Source organism: Dama dama, chromosome 9 (genome assembly GCF_033118175.1).
Source record: "Dama dama isolate Ldn47 chromosome 9, ASM3311817v1, whole genome shotgun sequence".
In the NCBI taxonomy this organism is placed as follows: domain Eukaryota; kingdom Metazoa; phylum Chordata; class Mammalia; order Artiodactyla; family Cervidae; genus Dama; species Dama dama.
The window spans coordinates 7,974,658-7,999,058 of record NC_083689.1 but is presented as its reverse complement, the minus strand read 5'-3'; the positions used below and the strand labels follow the sequence as shown (position 1 = coordinate 7,999,058).

The following is a 24,401-nucleotide window of genomic DNA, read 5'->3' as shown; positions in this document are numbered from 1 at the left end:
GAGAGTTCAGACAAGGCATTCTCCCTCACTGGGTGTGCAGCTGCAAGGGAGGGCTCAAAGTCTCTGCAGGGGAAAGGTATTGCTGTAGCAAGCGGGAGGGGGACAGACTTTGCCTTGCCCTATTGCCAGTGCCCAAAGAGCACCTGAATGATGTACCTATGACATCTGGGAGACCTGCATGAAGGACAGCACATGAGGCCTGGAGCTCTAATAGACATATCAGGATCCTGCTGGGGAGGAGAGGGTCATAGGCCAGAAGAGGGAAGGAACGCTCTTTTTTTTAACAGTGATTCCAACGTGGGATGGAGACACAGGCCTTGGGTCTTGGGTCCGCCTTGGGACCCAGTCACTACCCTACACTGAGGGCCCTCTTCTAGTGGGAGATGTGTCGACTCATGGAGGGATGTGGTGCTACTGCAGAGGGGGCCCTGCACTGCTGAGGATGGGAGGCTGTCAGCATGGGTGCTAGCCTTTGCTGAGGGAAGGGTGGTGGTGGGGAAGTAAACCTGGCCACATGCCACGCCCACTCCCGAGTCCCCAGCACATTCCTAGCCTCCTTGCTCTGGGTCCAAATGACCAACACTTCCCCATGCACCCCCTCACAAGATCCAGTTCCCAGTCCTGGCTGAGCCTCACAAGGATAAGGAGCCTGGATCTTCTGGACAGGTGTCAGGGCCCCAGGGATGCCAAAAGAAAGCCAGGACATACCAGACCCCTAAGAGCAGGAACTATGCCTGGGACACTCAAGTGACAGTTCAACGGGGAGGTGACAGGTCCCAGGCCACACAGGAGGGCAGAGCTTTATTTCCAGAAGGGATCCTGGAGCAGGATGACCGCCTTCCACACTGGTGCCTCCAGCGTCCCCCAAAGACGTGCTTCAGCCAGTCCTCAGAGCATGCACTAAAGGGACGTCGTGGCAGCTACGGCCTCTTTCAGCTGCCGCAGTAGTACCTCTGGCCGTGGTGAGAATGTACTAGTATCTACCCTCTGGAAGTCAGGGTGGACCACCACGGACTCCAGCACCTCAGCTATGCGGCCAATGTCAAATGCGGCCTGCTGGGGGCCCAATCCAGTGTCCTCGCCATCCTCTGCCTGGCCAGGGCTCATCCCCTTCGCAAGGAGGAGAAGCCTCCTTTCAGCAATGATCTTCAGGAAGTGATAAAATTCTTCAAAATTAATCCCAGAGCAGGACTTCATGATGACCTGGGTCAGAAAGAAACAGCCAGTGAGCTGCTGCTCACTCATAGCTCCGGGCAAGCTCTGTTGACCCTATACCGAGTCTAGGCTGCAAAGGGCCCTGACACACAGTCCCGTCCTTGAGGATGTAGAGACACACCGGGGGGTCGGTCAGTGATCAAATGGGTCTGAGTCCTGCAGCCTGGAAGCCCCAGACCCTCGCTCACATAGGTAGGCCTAGCTGCCACTGGGCCCCTAAGACTGCAGCTCTGACCTCAGAGACCACACCTCCCTTTAGGTTGCAGGCTGCCCCGGGGTTTTTTCCACACCTTTCCCTGGCTGAGGCCCGGGCCTGGTGAGCATATTCTTGCCCCAGCTGTGGTCCTGGCCCAGGTGGGCCCCTACCCACCTCCTTCTCCTACTCCTACGTAGCTGTGGCGAGCCTCACTCACCCGGTGCCCCCACGACTGCTCAGACTAGTTGTCCCACCTGGCAGTGGTGATGCCAGTCAGGCATGGTGTCCCTCCACTCAATGACCTCCTGCTGCACGGCACGGAGCTCCTGCTGCAGGAAGTGCCACATGTTGGCCAGGTTACAGCCATTGACCCAGTTGTGGTTGATGGAGATGGTGTCCTCCTGGAAGGGGCAAGGTGCAGGCTGTCCTCATGATCCCACAGGGGGCACTGTCCCCTCCCCCTGTCCTGAGATCCGCTCAGACTTCCTCAGCTGGGAAGGGCCACTCCGATCTCCAGTGGGAGCCAGCAGAGAAGAGGGCGCTGGGGCTGGGATCATCCTAATCCACAATTATTAACCCATAGTGGGGCTCCCCAAAGGCTGGGACAACCCCACGTGTGTGGACCCCTTGCCCACTGTCACCCAAGAAAGTAACATGTACGGAGGCAGAGAGGCTGGGGGCCATCAGCGGTGTTGTGTGCAGGAACCAACATGGCTACACGCAGCACCAGTCTTGCCCATGGCCTGCCCCATCCCATACCCAGGCTCTCCCAGAGGGACAGCCTGCCCACTCTGCAGGACGCATTCGGGAAGGTGCTGAAGGCAAGGCGAGCTGCTGGGCAGCCCCGGGCAGCCCCGCGGCCCGCTTCCTGACCCATCGGGCCGCAGGCCGCGGGTGTGGAGCACCCGCCTACCAGGTTGTGGACTTGGTGGTGCCACCCACTGGGCACAAACACCATCTCGCCGGCCTCCTGTGTGACCTCCAGTGGCGGACCACAGCCATCTCGCGTGGGGTGCAGGCGGCTGTCCAGGAGGCTGGGGGAGGTCACGTCGTAGGGCAGGCCACCATGACGGTCCCGCAGGGCGTCTTCTTGCCCTGGTGGGAAGAAGAACCACTTCTTCCTCCCGCAGATGTTGACGGACCAGCTGAAGGAGCGGAAAATGTCGGCATGGAACGGTGACCTGTGCAAGAGCTCCTGTTGGTGCCATGTGGCTTGGACGCGGGCTCTGCTTCTTCAGAACAGACTGGCCAGGCTCAGAGACCTCAGGGGTCCCCAGTTCTCACACCTGGCCTGTGAGCCAGGTGGGAGGGCCAAACCTCCCCAGCCCCAGAATATCACAGAGCCCCCAGGAGCTCTTTCCATTTGGCTAACAGGGATCTCTGAGAGGCTTTGGGCAAGAGCCAACAGACCAAGAGGAAGGTTCAGGAGAGTGACCGGGGACAGGGGTGAAGGATGGTGGATGGGAGCAGACAGGCAGTTACCAAGTGCCGGTGGGCCCCATGTAAACGAAGCGGTAGTCATCCACGTCTAGCGCATCCCAGTACTCGTTGAGCCAGTCAGATGAGAAGTATATGGGCAGGGTGAACACGCCTTCTGTCGAGAAGTCCCTTTAGAAAGTGGCATGAAGCTGCAGCATAAGTGGCTACAAGCCAACCTCCCAGCACCCACATCCTGAGTGCATGAATATCATGAGAGCTTTGAAATTATGTGAATGACCCTGACCTGCCTTCTGGAGTTAGCACCAACCACCAGGAGTGGGGCCACCTCAGACCATCCAGCCATAGCCCAGCCACCAGATGACCCCAGCTGATCCCTGCCCAAATGACTGAACCAGAGATATAAGCAGATAAAATGGTTTTGGGGGTGCTATGACACAACCTAGACAACTTGGGCAGGCAGTGACCTAGATGTTTAGGGCCCCTTCCACACCCATTCCAGGATTTCAGCCTCTGGCTGAGCTGGGGTTATAAAGGCATCATTTGCATCATGATGGCTTCCCGAATTTGGGAGCTTCCACTTTTTTACCCACACCACTGACTCTGACTATCAAGCAGATCCAAAGCCATGAGCCCAGATGTGAGGAAAGCCCAGGTACACCAAGGTCCTTTCTGCCTTGTCTCTCAACCCTTCACTCTCCTGGTTCACCCGACAACCCAACCAATGGGATCCCAAATAGAGGAACATTCTAAACCAGCCCAAGGGAGAGTGCACATTCAGCTACACAGTCATACAACACTGTTGGTCAGAGGCCACGCTAGGATACAGCCTCAGTAGTACCAAACCACTGGTAGTTTCCCCGACACCATGCAGATTCCGCCGCTGCCATGCCTCTGTACGCTAACAGACGCCTGCTCACCCTTCACAACCCTGCTCAGATATTCTCTCCCCTGTGGCTGCCTGCCTTCCTGATGCAGCTCTTCCTTTGCTCTTTTTATTTTTGGATTGCCCAGGAAAATGCAAGACACTCTGTCAAAACTGAATTTCAAATAAACAATGAACAAGTTTCTAGGATAAGTATGTAAAAACCATTCATTGCTTATCTGAAGCACAAATTCACAGGACATGAGCATCTGAGTCTACGAGTCCATCTGGGCTGCTGGAATATGAATTCCTGAGGCCAAGGCCAGAGTGTGGCTGCATCTTAGCTTCTGTCTGCCAGGTAAGAAACTGTGTAGCAGGCAGTACTAAGGCAAGCTGTGAGCAGGATGCTGCTGATGCCTTTCATGTACTCTTGGATTGCTCTTGGGAAGCACAAGGGCCTGAATTCATTTTTTGGGGGTGGGAGGGAGTCTTAATTCCTGCGTCAGTGAAACAAGAACTCGATTGTTCACTCATTTATTAAATGAGCACCTACTCTGTGCCAAGGCCCTGTGCCAGAGAGTGGGGGTCTGGGTAGGACCCCTTCCCTGCTTGTGAAAAGCATAACCCTGGCAGGGGAAATGGCTACAAAACCCGAGGACCACCTCAGAGAGCGGGAACACCACAGATGGGGTGGGGTTGCCCACACGAGCGAGATGTTTCTCAGGACAACATCCTTCGAGCGCTCCAGGTGGAAGAAGTGTGTGGTGGGTGGGGACAGACCTTGGAAGGCCTCAATAAACAGTTGCCACTGCTTGTTAGTGATGGAGATTTTTAAATGGGAGGGACACAGTCCTGCTGGAAAGCTCATCTGGACTTTAGTGAGCCTAGCAGTGGCGTGCAGGACCTGAGGCAGGGCAGTCTGGAGACTGGCAGCAACCAAGGTGAATGACAAGGGGCCTGACTTGGGAGAAGTAGGTTTGGACACAGGAGGCTGGTCCCAGGGGTGCCTGAGAGGATAGGCAAAGGCTGGGTGCTGCCAGTTAGATGGAAGTGAAGTTGACAAGGAAGGGTCTGGGCAAAACTGACAACGAAGAGGTGGGTAACCACAGCCATATGCGCCTCTGCCAGGCCCACCTTCTTCACAGCAGCCAAGCCTGTGATGGCATAGTGAGATGGCCATGACTGGAGAGAATGACACTTTCAACCAGGTTGAAGAGATCAAGTTAAATTCCTCAATGGGTTAAAGCTCAGTTCTTCTGTGTGCAGCCAGGGCTCACTCAGAACTGAGAAGGAGTGCTGTGGCCAGTATTCCAGGCCCCTTTACCTGCACAGATGCCAGTCTTTGAGATATAAACAGCCCCGTGAAGAGGAGTAGTTTCCCTGAATGTACTCTTTCCAGTAGCTGATGTAGTCTCTGAGGGGCATGTGTTCTTTGGGGTTGGAGTTGTATTCCTGGACCCCACAGTTTGCAACAGGTACAACCACGTCTCCTGAAAGGAAAGGGTCAGGCAAAAGACTTTTCTGAGAGTCCTCCAGCCTGTCCATCCTCCTTGCCCCTGTCCACCCTCCAATTCACTGCTACACCGTCTCCAGTGAATTCTTCTCATGCCCTGCCTCCCTCAAGCCCTCTGTGGCTTTCCTCATTTGCGCCCTCACAGTCTGCCTTAGGTCAGAGTGTAGGCCTCTGCTTGTACTCCAAGGTGTTCCTGCCCAGTCCTTACCATAGTTCTGAAGCAGATAATCGAAGTTGGGCTTTCCGCTGGGTGTCACCCAGAGCCTCCTGCTACCCCACTCCTCGGTGAAGGCGCTGGAAAAAACACAGGGCAAGTTGGGGAGCAGGTAGCCCTTGAAAAAGTCGGCGTAGGAAAAGGAGTCCGGCTTCTCGATGAAGTCCACGCGGTCCAGTTTCGGACAAACTCTGCTGGGGAGACGCCCCTCGAGGCCTCTGAAGTGGCTCTCGGCGAACACGCGCGTCTCCCTGTCCATCCCGGGCCAGGTTCTGCGTCCGTGGGGCGCAGGATAACCTGGGCTGGGAGTCTGCCGCGGGGGGACGGGGAGTCTGGAGGGCTGCTGGGGACGGGGCGGGGCTTGGGGGATGTCGAAGGAGCGGCGGCGACAGAGGGGCTGGTGCGGACGGTGGAACCAGCGGTGAGGCCTCCCGGCCGTGGACCGGCGAAGGGCGGAAGCCCAGAATCCCACTCGCGCATTCTCACGTCTCTGCTCTTTAAACTGGGAAGAGAAAAAAGGAAGTGTTTGCTAAAACTGCTTCCGGAGTAAACGCTCTGGGCGTCCGTGGCTCACAGCCCACAGCCGGGCAGGGAGACACCGGCGAAGTACAGACAGCAAAGCCCGCGGTAGTCCCAGAGCAGTCAAGTGGAACCAAGAGTCTGCACTCGGAGTTCCTACCGGAGCCTGAAACACGGCGAGCCAGGCCCTGCGCGCATGCTCGCTTCATGCTGCGGCCCGCACCGGGTACTTGAACGGCCTGCAGCGGCTTCGACCCAGGCTTGGGTACCCCGGGGCTTCAAAGGTTGTCGAACGGTGCCGGCCCCGAGTCTCGCCGTTTTCTCGTCTTCCCAGCGACTCGGGTAAGCGGTGTCTCCAGTTTGCAGCTGGGCTTGTGCTCTTCCGGCATAATCCCTCCTGACGCTACCAGCGAGGTAAGGACTCCTCTTCTTTCCTTTCTTAACCTTCAAGGACTGCGGAAGGTTGGTGGGATGTGGGTAGGGCTAACAAAGAGGTACAAGAGCCAACAGTGGGATCTGAGGGATGCTGGGGGACTTTAAGGGATGCTGGGGACCTGGAGGGGATGGAGAGGGGGTGGAGAGGCCCTGGCTAGGGAGATGGTGGAGGCCTAGGGAGATGATGGGGACTTGGAAGGAATGCTGTAATTTGCCGGTGATGGTGGGACCTGGTGGAGTTGCTGGGGGTTAGGGGAGTGCTGAGGGCCAAGGGCGATGCTGGGAACATGGAGGGGATGTGTAGACCAGGATACGATGGTTGGGACCTGGAGGGGGTGGTGGGAACCTGGAGGGGATGCTGGGAGAATAGGGAGGGTCTGAAGTGAAGGTGCGGAAATACGGGACTGTGCACACCAGACGTGAAATGAGGAACAAAAAAGGGGGACTTGAGTGGGGATGACACGTCAGGGTCTCAACATGTTGGAGAAATACATGTTCTTTCAACTCAGATCTACCCGTATTAGTATGGAAGAGAAGAAAACAGTTTCATTACTGTTTGAGCAGATTACGTACATTTAAGGCATCTGCAAGAGAGTAGAGTTGGACAGAACTTCACACATTTCACACACAAAAAGCAGAGAAAGAATTGTGAAGAGCTCTGTCTTCGCCTTGAGGAAAGTCTGTGCCTGACAAGAGACTCCTGCCTGGGTTCTGGAGGTCCCTGTTTATTTACAGCTCTGAGTCAGCAGGTGGTGACTGTGTCCTGTAAAATCTGAACACTGAGTTTTTTTCATTCCTGACTAAAAGAAACACTCAAAGGGTAGAGAAGGAGCAACTTCTTCCCCTTTATTGAACAGTGAAGATGTAATCTTATTTATCCTATAGGTGGCATAAGGGAGACTCTGGGGATATTGGGGCTTTGAGCTTTGGAGAGGGGTTTGGGGGGTGGAGACTCTTTCCAAGGGGTTTAAAGCTTATGCAGGAGAGCAACAAGAACCAGAAGTGGGGAAAGGCAGAGGGGAGGACTAGGAAGAAAGTGAGTTAGGGAGAGTCTGAAGTCCAGGTAGAGGAGGGGTCTAAAGTGGGAGCTGAGAACACGGGTAAGATGGGACAGGTGGTGAGGAGTTTGTGGCAGGCAGAGCAGTGTGAGAGGGTGTGTGATCCTGTGCACTTTTCCCAGTCTGTCCTATTGTACCTCACATGGTCAAGCTGTGGAATTCTTCATTGGCCCAGTGTTGGGCAGAAAGTTAGAATGCCCTGGGAAGTTAAAATGGAGAATAAGAGTCACCCTTAATTCCATCCAGAGATGAGCATTTTTTCGTTTCTTGATATAGAGTTATCCTTCCAGGCATGTACTCACTCATTTGTTTTTTTCTTCTATCATCCTCTCTGTACACACACACACAGTCTATTTTATATGTAAGTGAGTTTACATATGTAAGCTTTTGCTGCTTTTAACTTTTTTTTTTTTCTTTTAACTTTTTAAAAAAGATGAACAGTCGTCAGTTTTTTACCACATATTGACTGGATGTTCCTTAATTATTTTATTTTAGCTGTGGTAAGTGCAGATCATGGAAGGCAAATAGGAAAAGTATGGGAGTTCATAATTGTCTAAAGATTTGGGAAATATGGTTCAAAGTTTGCGTTGTAAGGGAAATATTAAGTTCAGATAGACATTGCCTGGTAAGAATTCCAGAATTCTAGCTTCTGAAGCTCTGCGGTTGCGACTAAGTTTTATAAGTAAGGGGATGCTCTAGGCCAGCAGGTCCCCGTGCTTCCCAGGATTGTTGGGGCAACTGAACCAGTAGCTCCAGGTAGGAGAGCATGTCTCCTTTCTTGAGCATTTGCCCTGGGCCAGGCATTTTGTCCTGTATTTTCTCTAGTTTGTATGATGGCTCTCTAGTGTTGACCCTGTTACCACCATTGTATGCATGAGGCTCTGACATAGCTACTGAGAACTGTATTGGGACTGGAACACAGGTCTGTGTTCCTCCAAGGCCCCTAGACAGCGGCCCTGATATCACCTGGGCACTGGTGGGAAGTGCACATTCCTGAGCCCCACCCAGAGCTGAATCAGATCTGGGAGCATGGCATGCCTTATCATACCCCAATGACAGACCCCACAGAGGGCCAGAGGAAAAATGGCAGGAGGGGAGTTTAAAAGTTAGGGCTTTGTAGGAAATGTAGTGGGAATAACATAAAATCCTAGTTCTCAGCTCTGAGAAGTTAAGAAGATGGTGCATGCCTTGTGAATAGGCTATGTTATTGCAATGAAACACCCCAAACCTCCCAGGTTGAAAGTGGGAGCCTCTGAGGAGCAGGAGGTGAAGGTAATGGAAAAGACTGACTGCTGGTGCCCGGAGACACTGCTCCCACTGTTCTGGCTCTAATCCTTCTTATGGTCAGGAGTTATTGGAAGGTGTGTAAAATGTTGCTTGGTCTGTTACATTGGAAATTAACTAAAAATAGGGTGTTTACTTGATACTGAGTCTACTCCAGGACACAGGTCTGATGGAAGTGCTAAAAGAGATCCATTATACGAACTGCAGTGTGTTGTAAGTTCAGTCCCTGTGACCACTCATTTCTTCCCCAAGAGCATCACTGTGTGGATTAGTCTCAGACACTCTTGAGGTACCTTGCCATGACCTCCCCTCCCTGATTCAACTCTGTCCATAGGGTCAGCAGGTGTGTTGTGTTTTCACTGGAGATGTGGGTTCCAGGTTACGGCAGGCGAGGACCAAATAAGGACTCCAGGAACTTAGCATAGAATGGTGACCTAATTTAGCATATAGAAAGAAGAAAACTGTCCCCAGTGGACACAAAGGGTGTTTTCACATCATATGATTTGTAGTTCACTCATCCCATATTTGCTGGGTTCCTGTGATGCACCAGTATTGTCCCCAAGGCACCCTCCTTGTAGTGTTTGCCTTCTCCAGTGTTTTGATCCAGTTGGTCAACATGTAAACACGATCACAGGCTCTTTAGAATTACCGTGAGTGCTGTGGTTGGTGAAGAGGCAAGGATGCCCCTGGAACAGAGATCTGGAGAGTAAGGTGGAGTTGGCCACTCAGAGTCCTAAGAGCCGCGGGTGGGGAGCCCTGAGGAGCAGAGCAGAGAGAGAGGCTCTGTCTACTGGCCTGGGTGGCGTGGCTGTGGTTACCGAAGCCTACCTGACTTAGCTGGTGACTTACTCAAGGTACACGGGGAAGGGTTTCCGCAGAAGAGTGACCTTTTCTCATTTTGTTTGTGGTTGTCACACTGGCTACTGGATAGAGACCTAGTGGTGGGGGCAGAGAGAAACAAGGAGGTCAGTTGGGAAGTTGTCCAGGACAGTGGTGACAGCCTTGCCTAGTGCTGTGGCTGTGGAGGTGGGGAGTGCAGAGGGCAGGTGTGAGATGCAGCTGCCGGGACTTGCCGATGGATTGAGAGGGATAAGGAAGAGGGAATCTACGAGAACTCACCTGGCTCTGCCTTCACTGAAATGCAGGAGCAGATGGAGGGGCTTGCTTAGTTGGAAATGTCTATTAGATGGTCAGGTGGAAATGCCCAGGCAGTACTCAAGTCTCAAGAGAGTCTGGGCTGGACAGGAAAGTTTGCCAGGCAACAGCTGGAAGGTATATTTAATGCCATGAAACTGTGTTGACTCACTTAAGAACAGAGTATTGATTAAGAGGACCAAGGTTGTGACCTGGTGATTCCAGCATTTAGCAGTCAGATAGAAGAGGAAGAACCAGCAGAGCAGACGGAAAACAGGCTCCACAGGGCGGGAGACCAGGGAAGCATGGTATCCAAGAATCCAAGAGATGATGGCTCTCAGGAGGTGGGCAGGTGTGTTGGACAGAGGTTAGAACGGATGTGTGCTTTAGATTTGGCCACCTGGAGGCCTGGGCTGAGACATGTCCGTGAGCAGAGGGGCAGGAGCCTGTCTGGAGGGGGAGATTCCTGGCTGGTGGCCAAGCACAGGGGCACATTTGGAGTCTCTTGGAGGAACAGTAAGTGGACTTTGGGGGACTGTCTGGCTACTTATAGTCTATGCAACAGCAGAATAGTTTAACAGAGACCACGTGCTCACAAAGCCTAAAATATTTACTACTTGGCCCTTGGGGGGAAAAAAAAAGCATGCCCTGTCCTAGTGGTGAAGGGACAGAGAAGTTATTGTTGCTGGAGGGGAGGAGGTTGGGATCAAGAGAACTGGAACCTGGTCTTTGAGGGAGTGGGGACACTGCTTCCCATAAACTGTGCGTGGAGAGAGGAAAGGCAGACACCCAGGGACAGGTGTGGTATCCGAGTCCTCAGCTGAGGGACAGGGAGGGTGTGTGTGGGGTCATTCTAATGCACACGGGAATGTTGTTCCTTTGGCTGTTCCACTTAATCGTCATTTATTTTGGTCTGATTGGAAGGCTGCCATGGAAATCTGTTGTAGGAAAAGTTGTGGCTACAGGTTTCTCCTTTTGCTTTTTCCTTGGTTTTCGTCAAACCTAAGTACTTTTCTCATATTTCTTCTATATACTACAGGAAAGAGAAATGTTTCTGTTCGTCTCTTGAATTTTCTTTCCTCTTTTCTTTCTTTTTGAATTTTAGAATAGTTTAGAGCTGCTGTTGTCCTTAGGTCTTTTAGTGACTTTAATGGTTAACAGAGACCCAGAAGGTGAAATAACTTTTCCACAGTCATAAAATTTGATGGAGCTGGCGTTGGAACTGCAGCATGGTTCCTTGGATGCTGCAATGGCAGACTGAATAATTCTTTGGGGAATTTGTGCATAATCTCAGTGTTCAAGGAATACCTCTCAGGTACATACTCAGGAATGACAGCTGAAGTCAGGTAATTGTTTTTTTTTTTTTTTTTTCTTTTTATCAACCTGTTACCTTCATTCTTCTTTTATTTATTTATTTATTTTTATTATTATTATTTTTTTTTTCCAGTGGGTTTTGTCATACATTGCTATGAATCAGCCATGGATTTACATGTATTCCCAATCCCGATCCCCCCTCCCACCTCCCTCTCCACCCGATTCCTCTGGTTCTTCCCAGTGCACCAGGCTGGAGCACTTGTCTCATGCATCCCACCTGGGCTGGTGATCTGTTTCACCATAGATAGTATACATGCTGTTCTTTTGAAATATCCCACCCTCACATTCTCCCACAAAGTTCAAAAGTCTGTTCTGTATTTCTGTGTCTCTTTTTCTGTTCTGCGGTAATTGTTAATATAAATTCAGTTTTCATGCTAACTCAATGTCTTAAGTATGGGGATGGGCAGTAAACAAGATGTGGCCCTCATCAGCTCTCTCTCATGGCAGGCACAGAGTGGCCCAGTGGCAGGAGGCTTTCTTCAGTCAGGAGGACCGGGGTCCTGCCAGCTTCAGAGCTGTGAGCCTGACCAGAGCCGTGAGCCCACTAGTGACTGAGGCCAGAGGCACCTTGTCTTGGACATGGAAACACTGAAAAACATGGTTAAATTGTTGGGGTTAGTCGTCCCCTGATTCTCAGAGTAAAAGTCTTTTCTCTTATTCACATCTGGATGACTGCCCCGTGGCCTCACGGCAAGACGGTGCTAGCAGGTCGTGCAGGTGGCTTGCCAGGGTCCTTACAACTCAGGAGGGATGGCGATGTGTCAGTCATAACACGCTGAAGGCCTGCAACTCCCTTGCTTGCCTGTCCTGGGAGAGGCTCCACAGTCTGTTTTATGTATGTTTGAGAGTGCTTGGATGAGTGTCCTTTCTGGGGAGAAAGGTCTGATGAAGGCCCTTTGGCTCTGCAGTTTCCTTTGTCCGGTGGGAGCCACTGTTTAGGGGGAAAGGCACCCTCCCAGCTGCTCTGCCCCTTGCATTGTGCTTCTGCCCAATCCCAGCGTGTGCCGGGAGGATCTGCGAGGGAGCTCACAGATAAAGCCTGCAAAGAAGATGACACCAGTCTTTGGTACAGAAGGTCAGGAGTTTCAAACAGCTGAGGAGATCTTCGTTAGCTTTCCAGTGACATAAGAGCATGGATTTCCTGGATCATTTACAGAGCCCTGCCGAGTTGGGACTATGAGGTTGTTTGTTTGTTCAGTGTGTTTTTAGTGTTGGTCTGGCATTCATCATCATGTTGGCTAAGAAGATGGATTCTTGGGTTCATGTCTCCTTAAATATGTAGATCCTAAGGCTGTTGCTTTCTCAGAATTGACACTCAGAGAAAACACTTGAAGATGCTAATACTCCTGAAAGTATTAGCCAAGCCATCAGTGGACTTTTAATTTTTTTTTTAATCATTTATTTATTTATTTATTTTTGGCTAAACCAAGTCTTCCTTGCTGTGTGTGGGCCTTCTCTAGTTGTGATGGGTGGGGGGTAGGGGGGCTACTCTTTGTTGTGGTGCACAGGCTTCTCATTGCAGTGGCTTCTCTTGCTGCAGAGCAAGGGCTCCAGGCACACAGTAGTTGTGGTACATGGGCTTAGTTGCTCGTGGCATGTGGGATCTTCCCAGACCGGGAATCGAACCTGTGTCCCCTGCATTGGCAGGCGGATTTTTAACTACTGGACCTCCAGGAAAGTCCTGTCAGTGGACTTTTAGAGCTTTTGCCATGATAGGACTGTGCTCATTCATTTGTTGAATGAAGTGAATTGGAGATGATCTCTGTGGTCCCTTTATATTTATCACTTCCAAGTGCCATGTCTTACTTTGTAGTGATGACAAAACTCTCATCCTTAATATGGCAGCTCTCTTCTAGGCTTGTCCTAATTGCAGGCTTTAGTAATTAGCAGAGCTGGTAAACTGGACAGCTTTGTAATTGTAACAGAGCTTGATTGGCACAGACGCATAACTGGGAAATTGGCGCCAGCCCTTGCTGTTGTGATTAAGAGAAGTTCTAGACTATATTTGGAAAGTGCTTCAATTTGATTAACGTAGTTAAATTTATTTCTCTTGTAATGGAATCAAGTTGTTTTGACACCTTAATTTTGTGTATGCTACGCACATTCTTCTTTCTTTTCTTCTCTTTTTCACTGTCATGTTTGTTTTTCTGTTCAGGTGTTGTCTGTAGCCAACTCTGATCAGATAGTGGAAACTAGTGAGACCAAATGCAGATTCTGAGTATAGTGATGTTTTAGCGGTCATTAAAGAAATGGGATCAAGAGAAAACTGTAGGCTGTTCACACCTAATAGATGAACAGAGTTAGTTCTGTAGATACTTTGTAGTATTCATAATTACACTTATAGCGTATATTAGGTGCCAAGTACTCTTCTAAGCACCTTTCACATATCGGTTCAGTTAAGCCTTACCACTGCAATGTGAGATAGGTACAGTTACCTCCATTTACAGATCAGGAAGTGGATGCAGGAGTGCTGAGTCACACACGGAAGGGTCATACACAGAGTGGGAACACCGGCCATTATCTGTATGAGAGGTTTGTGTTGTAGTCTTCCAGATGTACTGCTACCCAAGGCAGTGATTGCAAATGTTTTTGAAATTGTAATACCCAGCTGAAATTTAGTTTTGGTACATCTCTCATGTGTACATTTATTATTAATTTTAATAAAATTTTATTTTATTAGTAAATATTTAGTAAATCCTTCATTGAAGTGTTAATGCAGAAAAATAAGCAAATCATAAGAAGAGAAAAAGCACAAATCTTGAATTACCACAAAATGAATACACCCAGGGCAAGAAGCAGAACAGTACCAGTACCGCAGAGCCCTCCTCAAGGCCCCCCTGTCCCCGGTTATAACTACCATTCTGATTCCTGTTTTTGAGCTTTTCATGTACTTATTTTTATTTTATTTTATTTTTTTTCATGTACTTATTTTTAAAATGAATTAAAGTTTGGGGAAAGTCTTGATTCCCTTAAGTCAATAGAAACATCTTAGGGTGTTATGAGTTGATAGAGTTGATTTGTGGAGTTTACTTCCTAAATACTTAGTTTTAATAGAGATTCTGGTGTGAAGAACCCATACCCCAAAGTAGAATGATCTTGTGGTGCGCATCACTGCTGGGAATCATGAAGGGCCTGAGACTTTCTTATAGGTTTGAGAGTGAGCCTGCCTTAGTTTTGCAGATGTGGAGGAGGACAGGAGGCCCTTGGTCAGAGAGAAAGGGCCTGTTGTGTGTAGCACAGCAGGATCCGTGTGTACATCTGCCCCTGTGCCCCCTAACTTCTAAGGCCCAAGGGGATGCTGCGCATACCACGGGTTTGTGTCACAGCTAGGGGACTGCTAGCAAACCTGTCCAACCCTTGCCTCAAAGGGACACTAGCTTACTATCCCGGTCAGGAAACAGAGCTCTCAGCCAGGAGGAAGACACTGTCCACAGTGACAAGGAAGATATTCTTGGACAGTTTTCATGACACAAGATTTCATCAGTTTTTGATATCACATGTGAAGAAACACCGTGAAGAATGACCTCTCAGTATTGTCCACACCTTGTATGGAGTATTGAGCAGTAGGGTGAGGCCACCCTGAGCAGTGACCACAACTATGCTGAGGGTCACAGCTGGACAGATACCATAAACCGTGAGTATCTGTTCACTCATTCAGTCACAAAGTATTTCCTGGGTTAGGATTATGAATAAAATATGATCATTGCCCTTTGAGAGCTTGCAGTCAAATAACAAGTGGTCATCCTACCATTTAACATGTACAGCAAGTGTGCATGAGTTCTGTATGGCCCCACAAGGCAGAAAGCGAGGAGGAGAGGCCGAGGGCGGGTAAGGCTGCTCTCACTCTGGAAGGAAGATTTCAGTAGCAGCAGGTGGTGTTGGAGCACCAAAGGCAGGAGACCCATTAGATGCCACTGTAGTCCAATTAAGACTTCTTTACATCTCTTTTTATGCCTATAACCTATGAGCTGTGGGTTTTTTGTTTTCTCGCATTAACTCACGTCATAGTTGATGATGCTCTTCCTAATCTCAAGTCACTTTATTTCTTTATAACTAGGACTCTCAATTCAGTGCAAGTTCTTCAGGTGCAGCTACTCCCTTTTTTGCTGTCCAGCCTTGTGTTGTTTGATGTGGCATGTAGTACAATAATTACTTTGAAGAGTCTTGAGTCTTTAGAATATAACTCAGTGAGGAAGTTTATAGAATTCCAATGGACTCCTAAGCTCTGTGAGCCAAGGATGTTGTTTCTTTTCTGTCCAGCATAGTATGTTGGGGGTCTTAAAACTTGTGGTTTGACCCTGTACAAAGTCTCCATCCTTTCTTGGCCTTATATTCTTTATCTGTATGATGAGAGGGTTGGACTGAGTGTTTTACAAGGGCTGTTTCGGATCTGTCATTCATGACTTTTAAGTGCTTTGATAACGAATTCCCTGTTGGTCCAGTGGGTGGGACTCTGTAGTCTCACTGCTGAGGGCCTGAGTTCAGTCCCTGGTTGGAGAACTAAGATCCCGCAAGCTGTGTGTTGTGTCCAAAAAAAGAAAAAAATGTATTGATAAGGAATTCCCTGCTGGTCCAGTGGGTGGGACTCTGTAGGCTCACTGCTGAGGGCTTGGATTCAGTCCCTGGTTGGAGAACTAAGATCCCACAAGCTGTGTAGCTTGTCCAAAGAGGAAAAAAATGCCTTGGTAAATGCAAACTGTAGACATGAATAGTATACCTCTGTTACATATAACTATATAAAACTATATATAAACATGCACATATAATTACATGGAACTCTATAAAATTAGTTGGGATCACATAAATGAAAAAGTTTGTAGGATTATTTTCTGTATGACACTAAGTAAACTTATAAAAATGTCAAAAGAAGAGAGTTAGTTTAAAAGCTTGTAGAATGTATAGCGGTAGGAGTCATCGCAGCCAGAGCGGTGTTCTTGTGAAGAAGCCTTGGCAATCGTGTCCAGTGATTTTCTTGCCTCGGTCACATCTGGCTATGGATGAGCAGTGAGGGTGCGTGGTGCAGAGCTCCTGGGGACCTTGGTGCTCTGGGACAGTACGAGTCTGGCCCCAGCCCTTACTTCTCTCATGAGTCGGGTGCAGTCTCCCTCCTGCCTGTCACAGGTGGTGTGAGAGTCCTTGTAGGTGCGGGCCTGGCCACGTGCTAGAGTCTCCCGTGGGCTCAGAATCCAGATCACGCCTTCCGTGTCGGTGTCCCGATGTCTCTGGTCCAAGTGTCCAAGTCCTGGTTTAGGCTCGCCCACCCACTAATGTGTGCCCTTTCCTTCAGAGGCAGAGTGACTTTGGCTGTGGTGCATACCGACCTAGGAACCAGATGAGCAGAGACATCTGCGTCCAAACCTGGCCATGCTCCTATTATTTAGAACTTGAAAAGCGATGGGTCCCTGGAAGACTTTCATTAACTTCTCTCTCACTAAAATTTATGACTGATAAAACTAGAGAAATTCTTGTCAGCTTTCCCCTTTCTAGTATCATTGAGATCAAGAAAGAAGCTTCTCATTTTATCTTCAGTTCCATTACCATCCTGGAGAGGGACCGCAACAAGCACTGGTTCAGTTCCTTGCAGCCTAGTCGGAATGCCGTTTTCAGCATCATCGAACATTTCTGGAGAGAGCTGCTGTTGTCCCAGTCAGGAGCTGCTGCTGAGGCATCCTCCTCCTCCGTGACCAAGGGGAAGGAGCTGACTTGTCTGATGGCCTGTACCCAGAAGCGTCTGGAAGACACAGCCAGAGTCCTGCACCATCAGGGCGAGCAACTTGACAGTATCTCCAAAGGCCTGGACAAGATGGAATCTGACCTGGATGTGGCTGACAGGTAAGCAAACACTGTAATCCTCACCTGACCTTGGAATGGCTGTGGTATGGTATCTTTTCCATCATCTTCTATTTATTTCACATTCAACTTCTGAAAACACAAGCTGTACTTCTGTTCTGGACAGTTGCACTGAGCTGACTGCTATGGGCAAACAAATAAATGAGGGCCAGCACTCATGGAGTGTGCAGTATGTGCCAAGGACAGTTTTAAGTGTTTATGGGGATTCCCTTGTGCAGTCACCAGGCAAGCCAAGAAGAGCATGTTGTTCCTCGTTTTGTCCATGGGGAAATTGAGGCTGAGAGGCCAAGTAATTTGTTCAAGGTCACTTGAACACACTAAGTTTGTTGGCATAGTTTATCTTAATTTTTTTTTCATACCTGTATAGCAGCAAGGTTTGAGCTAAAGCATTTTGGCTTCAGAAACTGCCATCTTAGCCACTGCACGAAACCACTCTCAAACCTTCAGTCTGGGGGACCATCTCATCCTCCTTAAAAACTGAGTACCCAAAGAGTTTTTGTTTGTGTGGGTTGTATATACCAATATGTACCATATTTTTTAAAAAACTAAGGCATTAAATAATTATTCACTTAAAACGTACAACGATAAATCCATGTCCTCAGTTCGGTTCATTCGCTCAGTCATGTCCGACTCTTTGCGGCCCCATGGACTGCAGCATGCCAGGCTTCTAGTAACATAAACAACATTTTTTTAATGAAAAATAATGAAAAATAACTTTTATAAAGCAAAATGTGTAGTGAGAGGAGTGTCACTGTTTAACATTTTTTGCACCTCTCTCTAAAATAAAGCTTAGTATCAACAGCTGAATTCTCACGCTTGCTTCTGCAGTCAGTCTGCTGTGCCATCACAAGTCACATGTGATGCCGCAAGTCTCTGGAAACGCCGCTCTACACTTGTGAGAGAATGAGAGTAAGAGGCTACATGGCACTGTGGTATTGTATGAAGTAATTTTGACCTCCCAGACTCCTTTGGAGGGTCTCAAAGACCACACTTTGAGAAGTGCTGTGCTAACTATACGACCTATAAAATAAGCCAGGGACCTCTGAGTCTAGTAGGAGTGACCTCTCCCTCCCTGGTGTCTGGAATGGTTGCTTGAGAGCTCAGGATGCGGTGACAGTCTCAGGGTGGACCCTGAGTGTGGGTCCTCCGCCTCTCAGACCGGGGGTGCGTGACTGCTGTCTGCGAGACCCTTGCTTCTGGGTGACCACACTCTGGAGTCTCCACCTGTTGCTGTTTCTGAGCACTGTGTGGTAAAGGGCTTTGTGTGAGAGCTGCAGGGAACTGGGCCCTGCTTCTTATCCTTAAGAGGAGGTGCTTATGGTGAATGAGATGTAACATCATCAGACCTCTGTGAGCTTTCCTCATGGGAACAAGGCTAGACATTTTCCCACTCTTCTTGCAGTTCAGGAGTTATGCCACTGAGTTGTAACAGAAGTGATGTTGGTCACTTGCAGGCCTAGACTCTAAAAGCTCTCCTACCCAATCTCTGAGACTGTCTTCCCCTTTATCTGCTGGAATCCTTCAGGACTCGAGGCGTTAGGACAGAAACATTAGTTAGATAGAGTTTAGGGCCCCAAGTGGCCTCCCAGAGCAGAACCCTGATCTGAGCCCTCAATTGGACTGCAATGTGAACAAGCGATAGTCCTTTACTGGGGCTAGGCCCAAAGGTTCTGGGAGTTGTTTGTTACAGCAGGCAACGCTCGTAGACTAACACAACAGTCCGGTAGGAAATAGAGACACCTATTAAATAGCTTCAACTTAGAACATTGAGATCAGAGATTTAGAAGAATGTTCATCTACACTGGAAATCAAAGAAATGTACACTAAAATAATGGAAATCTAGGTTTTAATGATCAGATTAATAACAACTAAAAGTAAGAATTCTGTCATTGTTCTTCTGTTGCTAAGTAGTGTTTCACTCTTTGCGACCCCATGGACTGTATCAGGCCAGGCTCCTTTGTCCTCCACTATCTCCCAGAGATTGCTTAAATTCATGTCCATTGAGTTGGTGATGCTATCTATCTATCCCATCCTCTGCCGCCCCATTCTCCTATTGCCTACAATCTTTCCCAGCATTAGGGTCTTTTCCATTGACCCGGCTCTTTGCATCAGATGGCCAAAGTATTGGAGCTTCACCTTCAGCAGCAGTCCTTCCAGTGAATATTCAGGGTTGATTTCCTTTAGGATGGACTGGTTGGATCTTCTTGCAGTCCAAGGGACTCACAAGAGTCTTCTCCAACACCACGGTTTGAAAGCATCAAATCTTCAGCACTTCCCTGGTGGCTCAGAAGGTAAAGAATCTGCCTGCAATGTGGGAAACCCAGGTTTGATCCCTGGGTTGGGAAGCTCCCCTGAAGAAGGGAATGGCTACCCACTCCAGTGTTCATGCCTGGAGAATTCCATGGACAGAGGATCCTGGCCTGGCAGGCTACAGTCCATGGGATTACAGAGTCAGACACGACTGAATGATTCACACTTTCTCACTTCGCCTTCTTTGGGCTTCCCACATGGCACTAGTGGTAAAGAACCAAGCTGCCAATGTAGGAGACATAAGAAACATGTGTTTGATCCCTGAGTCGGGAAGATTCACTGCAGAATGTGAGTGAACCCACTCCAGTATTCTTGCTTGGAGAAGCCCATGGACAGAGGAGCCTGACAGGCTGTAGTCCATAGGATCGCAAACAGCTGGACACAACTGAAGCAACTTTAGCACACACACGGGCAATCTTCTTTATGGTCCAGTTCCCACATCTGTACGTAACTACTGGAAGAATCATAGCTTGACTATATGGACCTTTGTTGGCAAAGTGATGTCTCTGCTTTTTAATATGCTGTCTAGGTTTGTCATAGCTTTGCTTCTAAGGGGCAAACACCTTTTAACTTCATGGCTGCAGTCACAGTTGGCAGTGATTCTGGAGCTCAAGAAAGTAAAATCTGACACTGCTTCCACTTTTTCCTCTTCTGTTTGCCATGAAGTAATGGGACAGGATGTGATAATCTTAGTTTTTTCAGTGTTGGATTTCAAGCCAGCTTTTCACTCTCCTCTTTCACCCTCATCAAGAGGCTCTTTAGATCCTCTTTGCTTTCTGTCATTAGAGTGGTATCATCTCCCTATCTGAGGTTTTTGGTATTTCTCCCAGCAGTCTTGATTCCAGCTTGTGATTTTTCCAGCCTGGCATTTCACATGATCTGCTCTGCGTATAAATTAAATAAACAGAATGACACAGTACAGCCTTGTCATACTCCTCTTCCAATTTTGAACCAGTCCATTGTCTGTGTCTGTGTTGCCTCTTGACTGCATACAAGTTTCTCAGGAGACTGGTAAAGTGATCTGGTGTTCCCATCTCTTTCAGAATTTTCCACAGTTTGTTGTGATCCACACAGTCAAAGGATTTAGTGTAGTCAATGAAGCAGAAGTAGATGCTGTTCTGGAACTCCTTTGCTTTCTCCATGATCCAGCAAATGTTGGCAATTTGATCTCTGGTTCCTCTGCCTCTTCAAAACCCAGCTTGTACATCTAGAAGTTCTCAGTTCATGTACTGCTGAAGCCTGACTTGAAGGATTTTGAGTGTAACCTTGCTAGCTTGTGAAATGAGTACAGTTGTAGAATAGTTTGAACATTCTTTGGCATTGCCCTTTCTTTGGGATTGGAAAGAAAACTGACCTTTTCTAGTCCTATGGCCACTGCTGAGTTTTCTAAATTTGTTGATATACTGAGTGCAGCACTTTAACAGCATCATCTTTTAGGATTTTAAAGAACTCAGCTGAAATTCCATCAGCTCTGCTAGTTTTGTTCATAGTAATGCTTCCTAAGACCCACTTGACTTCACACTGCAGGATGTCCAGCTCTAGGTGAGTGACCACACCATCGTGATTATGCGGGTCATTAAGAACTTTCTTGTGTAGTTCTTCTGTGTACTGTTGCCACTTACTCTTACTCTCTCCTGTTTCTGTTAGATCCTTACTGTTTTTGTCCTTTATCATGCCCATTCTTGCATGAAATGTTCCCTTGATATCTCCCCTTTGCTTGAAGAGATCTCTATAGTCTTTCCAATTCTATTATTTTCCTCTATTTCTTTGCGTTGCTCATTTAAGAAGGGCTTCTTCTCTCTCCTTGCTATTTTCTGGAACTCTGTATTCATTGGGTATGTCTTTCCCTTTCTTGTTTCTCTTCTTTCCTCAGCTATTTATAAAGCCTCTTCAGATGACCACTTTGCTTTCTTTCATTTGTTTTTCTTGGGGATGGTTTTGGCCACTGCCTCCTGTACAGTGTTCCAAACCACCATCCATAATTTTCAGTCACTCTTTCTACAAGATCTAATCCCTTGAATCTATTTGTCACTTCATCTGTGTAATCATAAAGGATTTGATTTAGGTCATCCTAGAATGACCTAGTTGTATCCCCTACTTTCTTCCCATTTAAGCCTGAATTTTGCTATAAGGAGCTCATGATCTGAGCCACAGTCAGCTCCAGGTCTTGTTTTTATTGATTGTATGGAGCTTAACGATCTTTAGCTGCAAAGAGTATAATCAAAATGACAATTGGTATAATCCTTTTGGCGAACAACTGGGTGGTTTGTAAATCTTCTTTCGACAAAAGACAAAGTGAAAGGATGACCCTGAGGCGGGAAGAAAGTACTTGTGATACCTACCCATATCCCAACAAAAGATTAATATCTAATTAGTTAAAGGCCAAATGAGAAAAAGACAATTCAACAGAAAAGTTAGCAAAGGTCATTGATTGGATTTTAGACTAACAAGCCACTATAACAGAGATCCAAAAATATTGTGGTTGATAAAAGCTAGAAGTTTAATATGATGGTCCAAAGGAAGGTAGGTATCCCAGGCAGATATAAAGCTCTGCTTTACGCCATCACTTGGGGCTGCATGTTGGCTAGAACGTCCTCCTATCTTATCACATGGCACCATTGCTACATCAGAAGTTGGTGCCGTTGATCATTCCAAGCCAATGGGAAGGGGGAACAGAGAGGGAGCCCAGGGTGTACAGCCATGTCTTTAAGAAGATGACCCCAAAATCGCACTTATCAGTTCTGCTCATGTCCTACTGGCAGGACTTAATCTCATAACTACACTCACAAACAAAGGAGCTGGGTGGTTGTGAGAGGTTACTCAGATATTTCACTATCAAAGGAAAAACAGGAGAATGGATGATAGGGATCATGAGTAGTCTCTGCTACAGTGTTTCTCAATTGAGAAATCCCAAAAGAGGAGTGAAAAGGGAGTTCAACATCCCTAGTAATAAGGAAAGGTAAATTAAACCAACAAGTATATTAGTGGGTAATACCAGCTGTTAGTTCAGATGTGGGATGATAATAACTGGTGTTTCTGTCAAGAATGTGAATTGGTTCAGCTACTTAGGAGAGCAATTGTCAATACCTGGTGAAGCCAGAGGTGCACAGACCCCATAACTGACCTTTCCCTTTCAGCCGTGTCATCTGGGAAATGCTGGCTCTTAGGCACAGCATGTGCGGACATGAACTTTCATAAAGGACTGTGGACAGTAGTGAGCAGTTACAGTCAATTGCTTCTCAAGGGGATTGGGCATATAAGCTATGTTTTAGTCACAAAATAGACTAATTTTTCATATTAACTGTTATATATTAGATATCAACTTGAATAAATCCCAAAGCACTGTTTGAAAAACAAAGCAAGTTGCAGAGAGAGATGTGTACAGCAGGATACCACTTATATGATTTTTTAACATGCAAAATAATACTGTAGGAAAAATATAGAATTAAAATATGAACACCTGAACAGGAAGGGTGCCTGCAGGCACCAGACTGTGTAGCTCTGTGGTGATTTATCCAGAGAGCAGCTGACTGGTATTCCTAGGGTGGTGGTCTTGTGGTTCCTGATTCTTCTTGGCATGGGTCCTTTGAAGCTGATTGTGGTAGACCCTCAGTGAGCCTATTATTTCCTGTATTATTTCTTTGAAATTTTTTTCACCTCAGCTTTTTAAATGTATTTCTTTTGGAACTCCCCCTTTTTTGTTATCTGACTTCTTGAACTCTGAACTGATTTCTAATATTGTTTTCATTTTTCTTTTTCCTCATCCTTTTGCTCTGCTTTTTTTTCTTTTTTTCAAATTTTAAACTTTTTATTTTGTATTGGGGTGTGTGTGCGCTAAGTTGCTCAGTCATGTCCAACTCTTTGTGATGCCATTGACTAGCCTGCCAGGCTCCTCTGTCCATGGGATTTTCCAGGCATGAATACTAGAGTGGGTTGCCATTTCTTTCTCCAAGGGATCTTTCCAACTCAAGGATCGAACCAGTGTCTCTTAACATCTCCTGCGTTGCAGGCAGGTTCTTTACCACTAGTGACACCTGGGAAGCCCTATTGGGGTATAGCGAATTTAACAATGTTGTGGTAGTTTCAGGTGACCAGCAGAGGGACTCAGCCATACGTATACATGTATCGATTGTCCCCCAAACCCCTCCCATCCAGGCTGGCATACAACACTGAGTAGAGTTCCATGTGTTATAAGCAGGTCTCTATTGGTTATCCACTTTGAATATAGCAGTGTGTACATGACGTTCCCAAACTCCCTAACTATCCCTTTCCCCTGGCAACCATCAGTTCGTTTTCTAAGTCTGTGAGTCTCTCTGTTTTGTAAGTAAGTTCATTCGTATCATTTCTTTTCTGTTGTTGTTGTTTAGTCACTAAGTTGTATCCAGCTCTTTGCAGCCCCATGACCTGCAGCACACCAGGCTTCCCTGTCCTTTACCATCTCTCATGGTTTGCTCAAAGTCACATCCATTGAGACAATGATGCCATCCAACCAGCTCATCCTCTGTTGTGCCCTTCTCCTCTTACCCTCAGTCTTTCCCGCCATCAGGGACTTTTCCAACGAGTCGGTTCTTCGAATCAAGTGGCCAGAGTATTGGAGCTTCAGCTTCAGCATCAGTCCTTCCCATGAAGGACTTGTCTTTTTTGATTGCACGTATAAGGGATGTCATACAGTATTTCTCCTCTGTCTGACTTACTTCACTCAGTATGACACTCTGTAGGTCCGTTCATGATACTGCTAATGGCATTATCTCACTCTTTTTAATGGCTGAGTAATATTCAGTTGTGGATATGTACCACATCTTCTTTATCTGTTCCTCTGTTGGTGGACATTTAGGTTGCTTCCAAGTCTTGGCTGATGTAAACAGTTCTGCTATGAACACTGGAGTGCATGTATCCTTTTAGGTCATGTATTTCTCTGGACATGTGCCCAGGAGTGACATTGCAGGGTCATATGGTAGCTCTGTTTGTAGTTTTTTAAGAAAGCTTTATGCTGTTCT

General features: G+C 47.7%; 2 protein-coding genes across 6 annotated transcripts in view; one reads left to right on the top strand and one right to left on the bottom strand.

Moving 5' to 3' along the window:
• Nucleotides 1-767: 767 nt before the first annotated feature.
• On the bottom strand, nt 768-5,907 carry JMJD4 (jumonji domain containing 4). Of its 3 annotated transcripts, none has more exons than XM_061149695.1 (6): nt 5,435-5,907; nt 5,038-5,203; nt 2,894-3,019; nt 2,325-2,592; nt 1,666-1,812; nt 768-1,203 (listed from the first exon to the last, which is right to left on the bottom strand). In XM_061149695.1, exons 1-6 carry the CDS (start codon nt 5,697-5,699, stop codon nt 901-903), a joined length of 1,275 nt encoding a protein of 424 aa, XP_061005678.1. In that variant the 5' UTR covers nt 5,700-5,907; the 3' UTR covers nt 768-900. The 3 variants fall into 3 exon arrangements, with proteins under 3 accessions (XP_061005678.1, XP_061005679.1, XP_061005680.1); XM_061149696.1 differs by having other exon boundaries at nt 2,325-2,556; XM_061149697.1 differs by lacking the exon at nt 5,038-5,203 and having other exon boundaries at nt 2,894-3,005.
• A 127-nt stretch (nt 5,908-6,034) lies between these two features.
• The window catches only part of SNAP47 (synaptosome associated protein 47), a 67,503-nt gene continuing 49,136 nt past the window's right edge, over nt 6,035-24,401 (top strand). Inside the window, exons 1-2 of one of the 3 annotated variants that reach the window (XM_061149700.1) lie at nt 6,035-6,373; nt 16,774-17,076. In XM_061149700.1, coding sequence (XP_061005683.1) covers nt 16,955-17,076 — 122 coding nt within the window. In that variant the 5' untranslated portion in view covers nt 6,035-6,373; nt 16,774-16,954. Of the gene's footprint in view, nt 6,374-16,531; nt 17,077-24,401 lie in introns of all 3 variants that reach the window. The other 2 variants (XM_061149699.1, XM_061149698.1) reach the window with 2 other exon arrangements.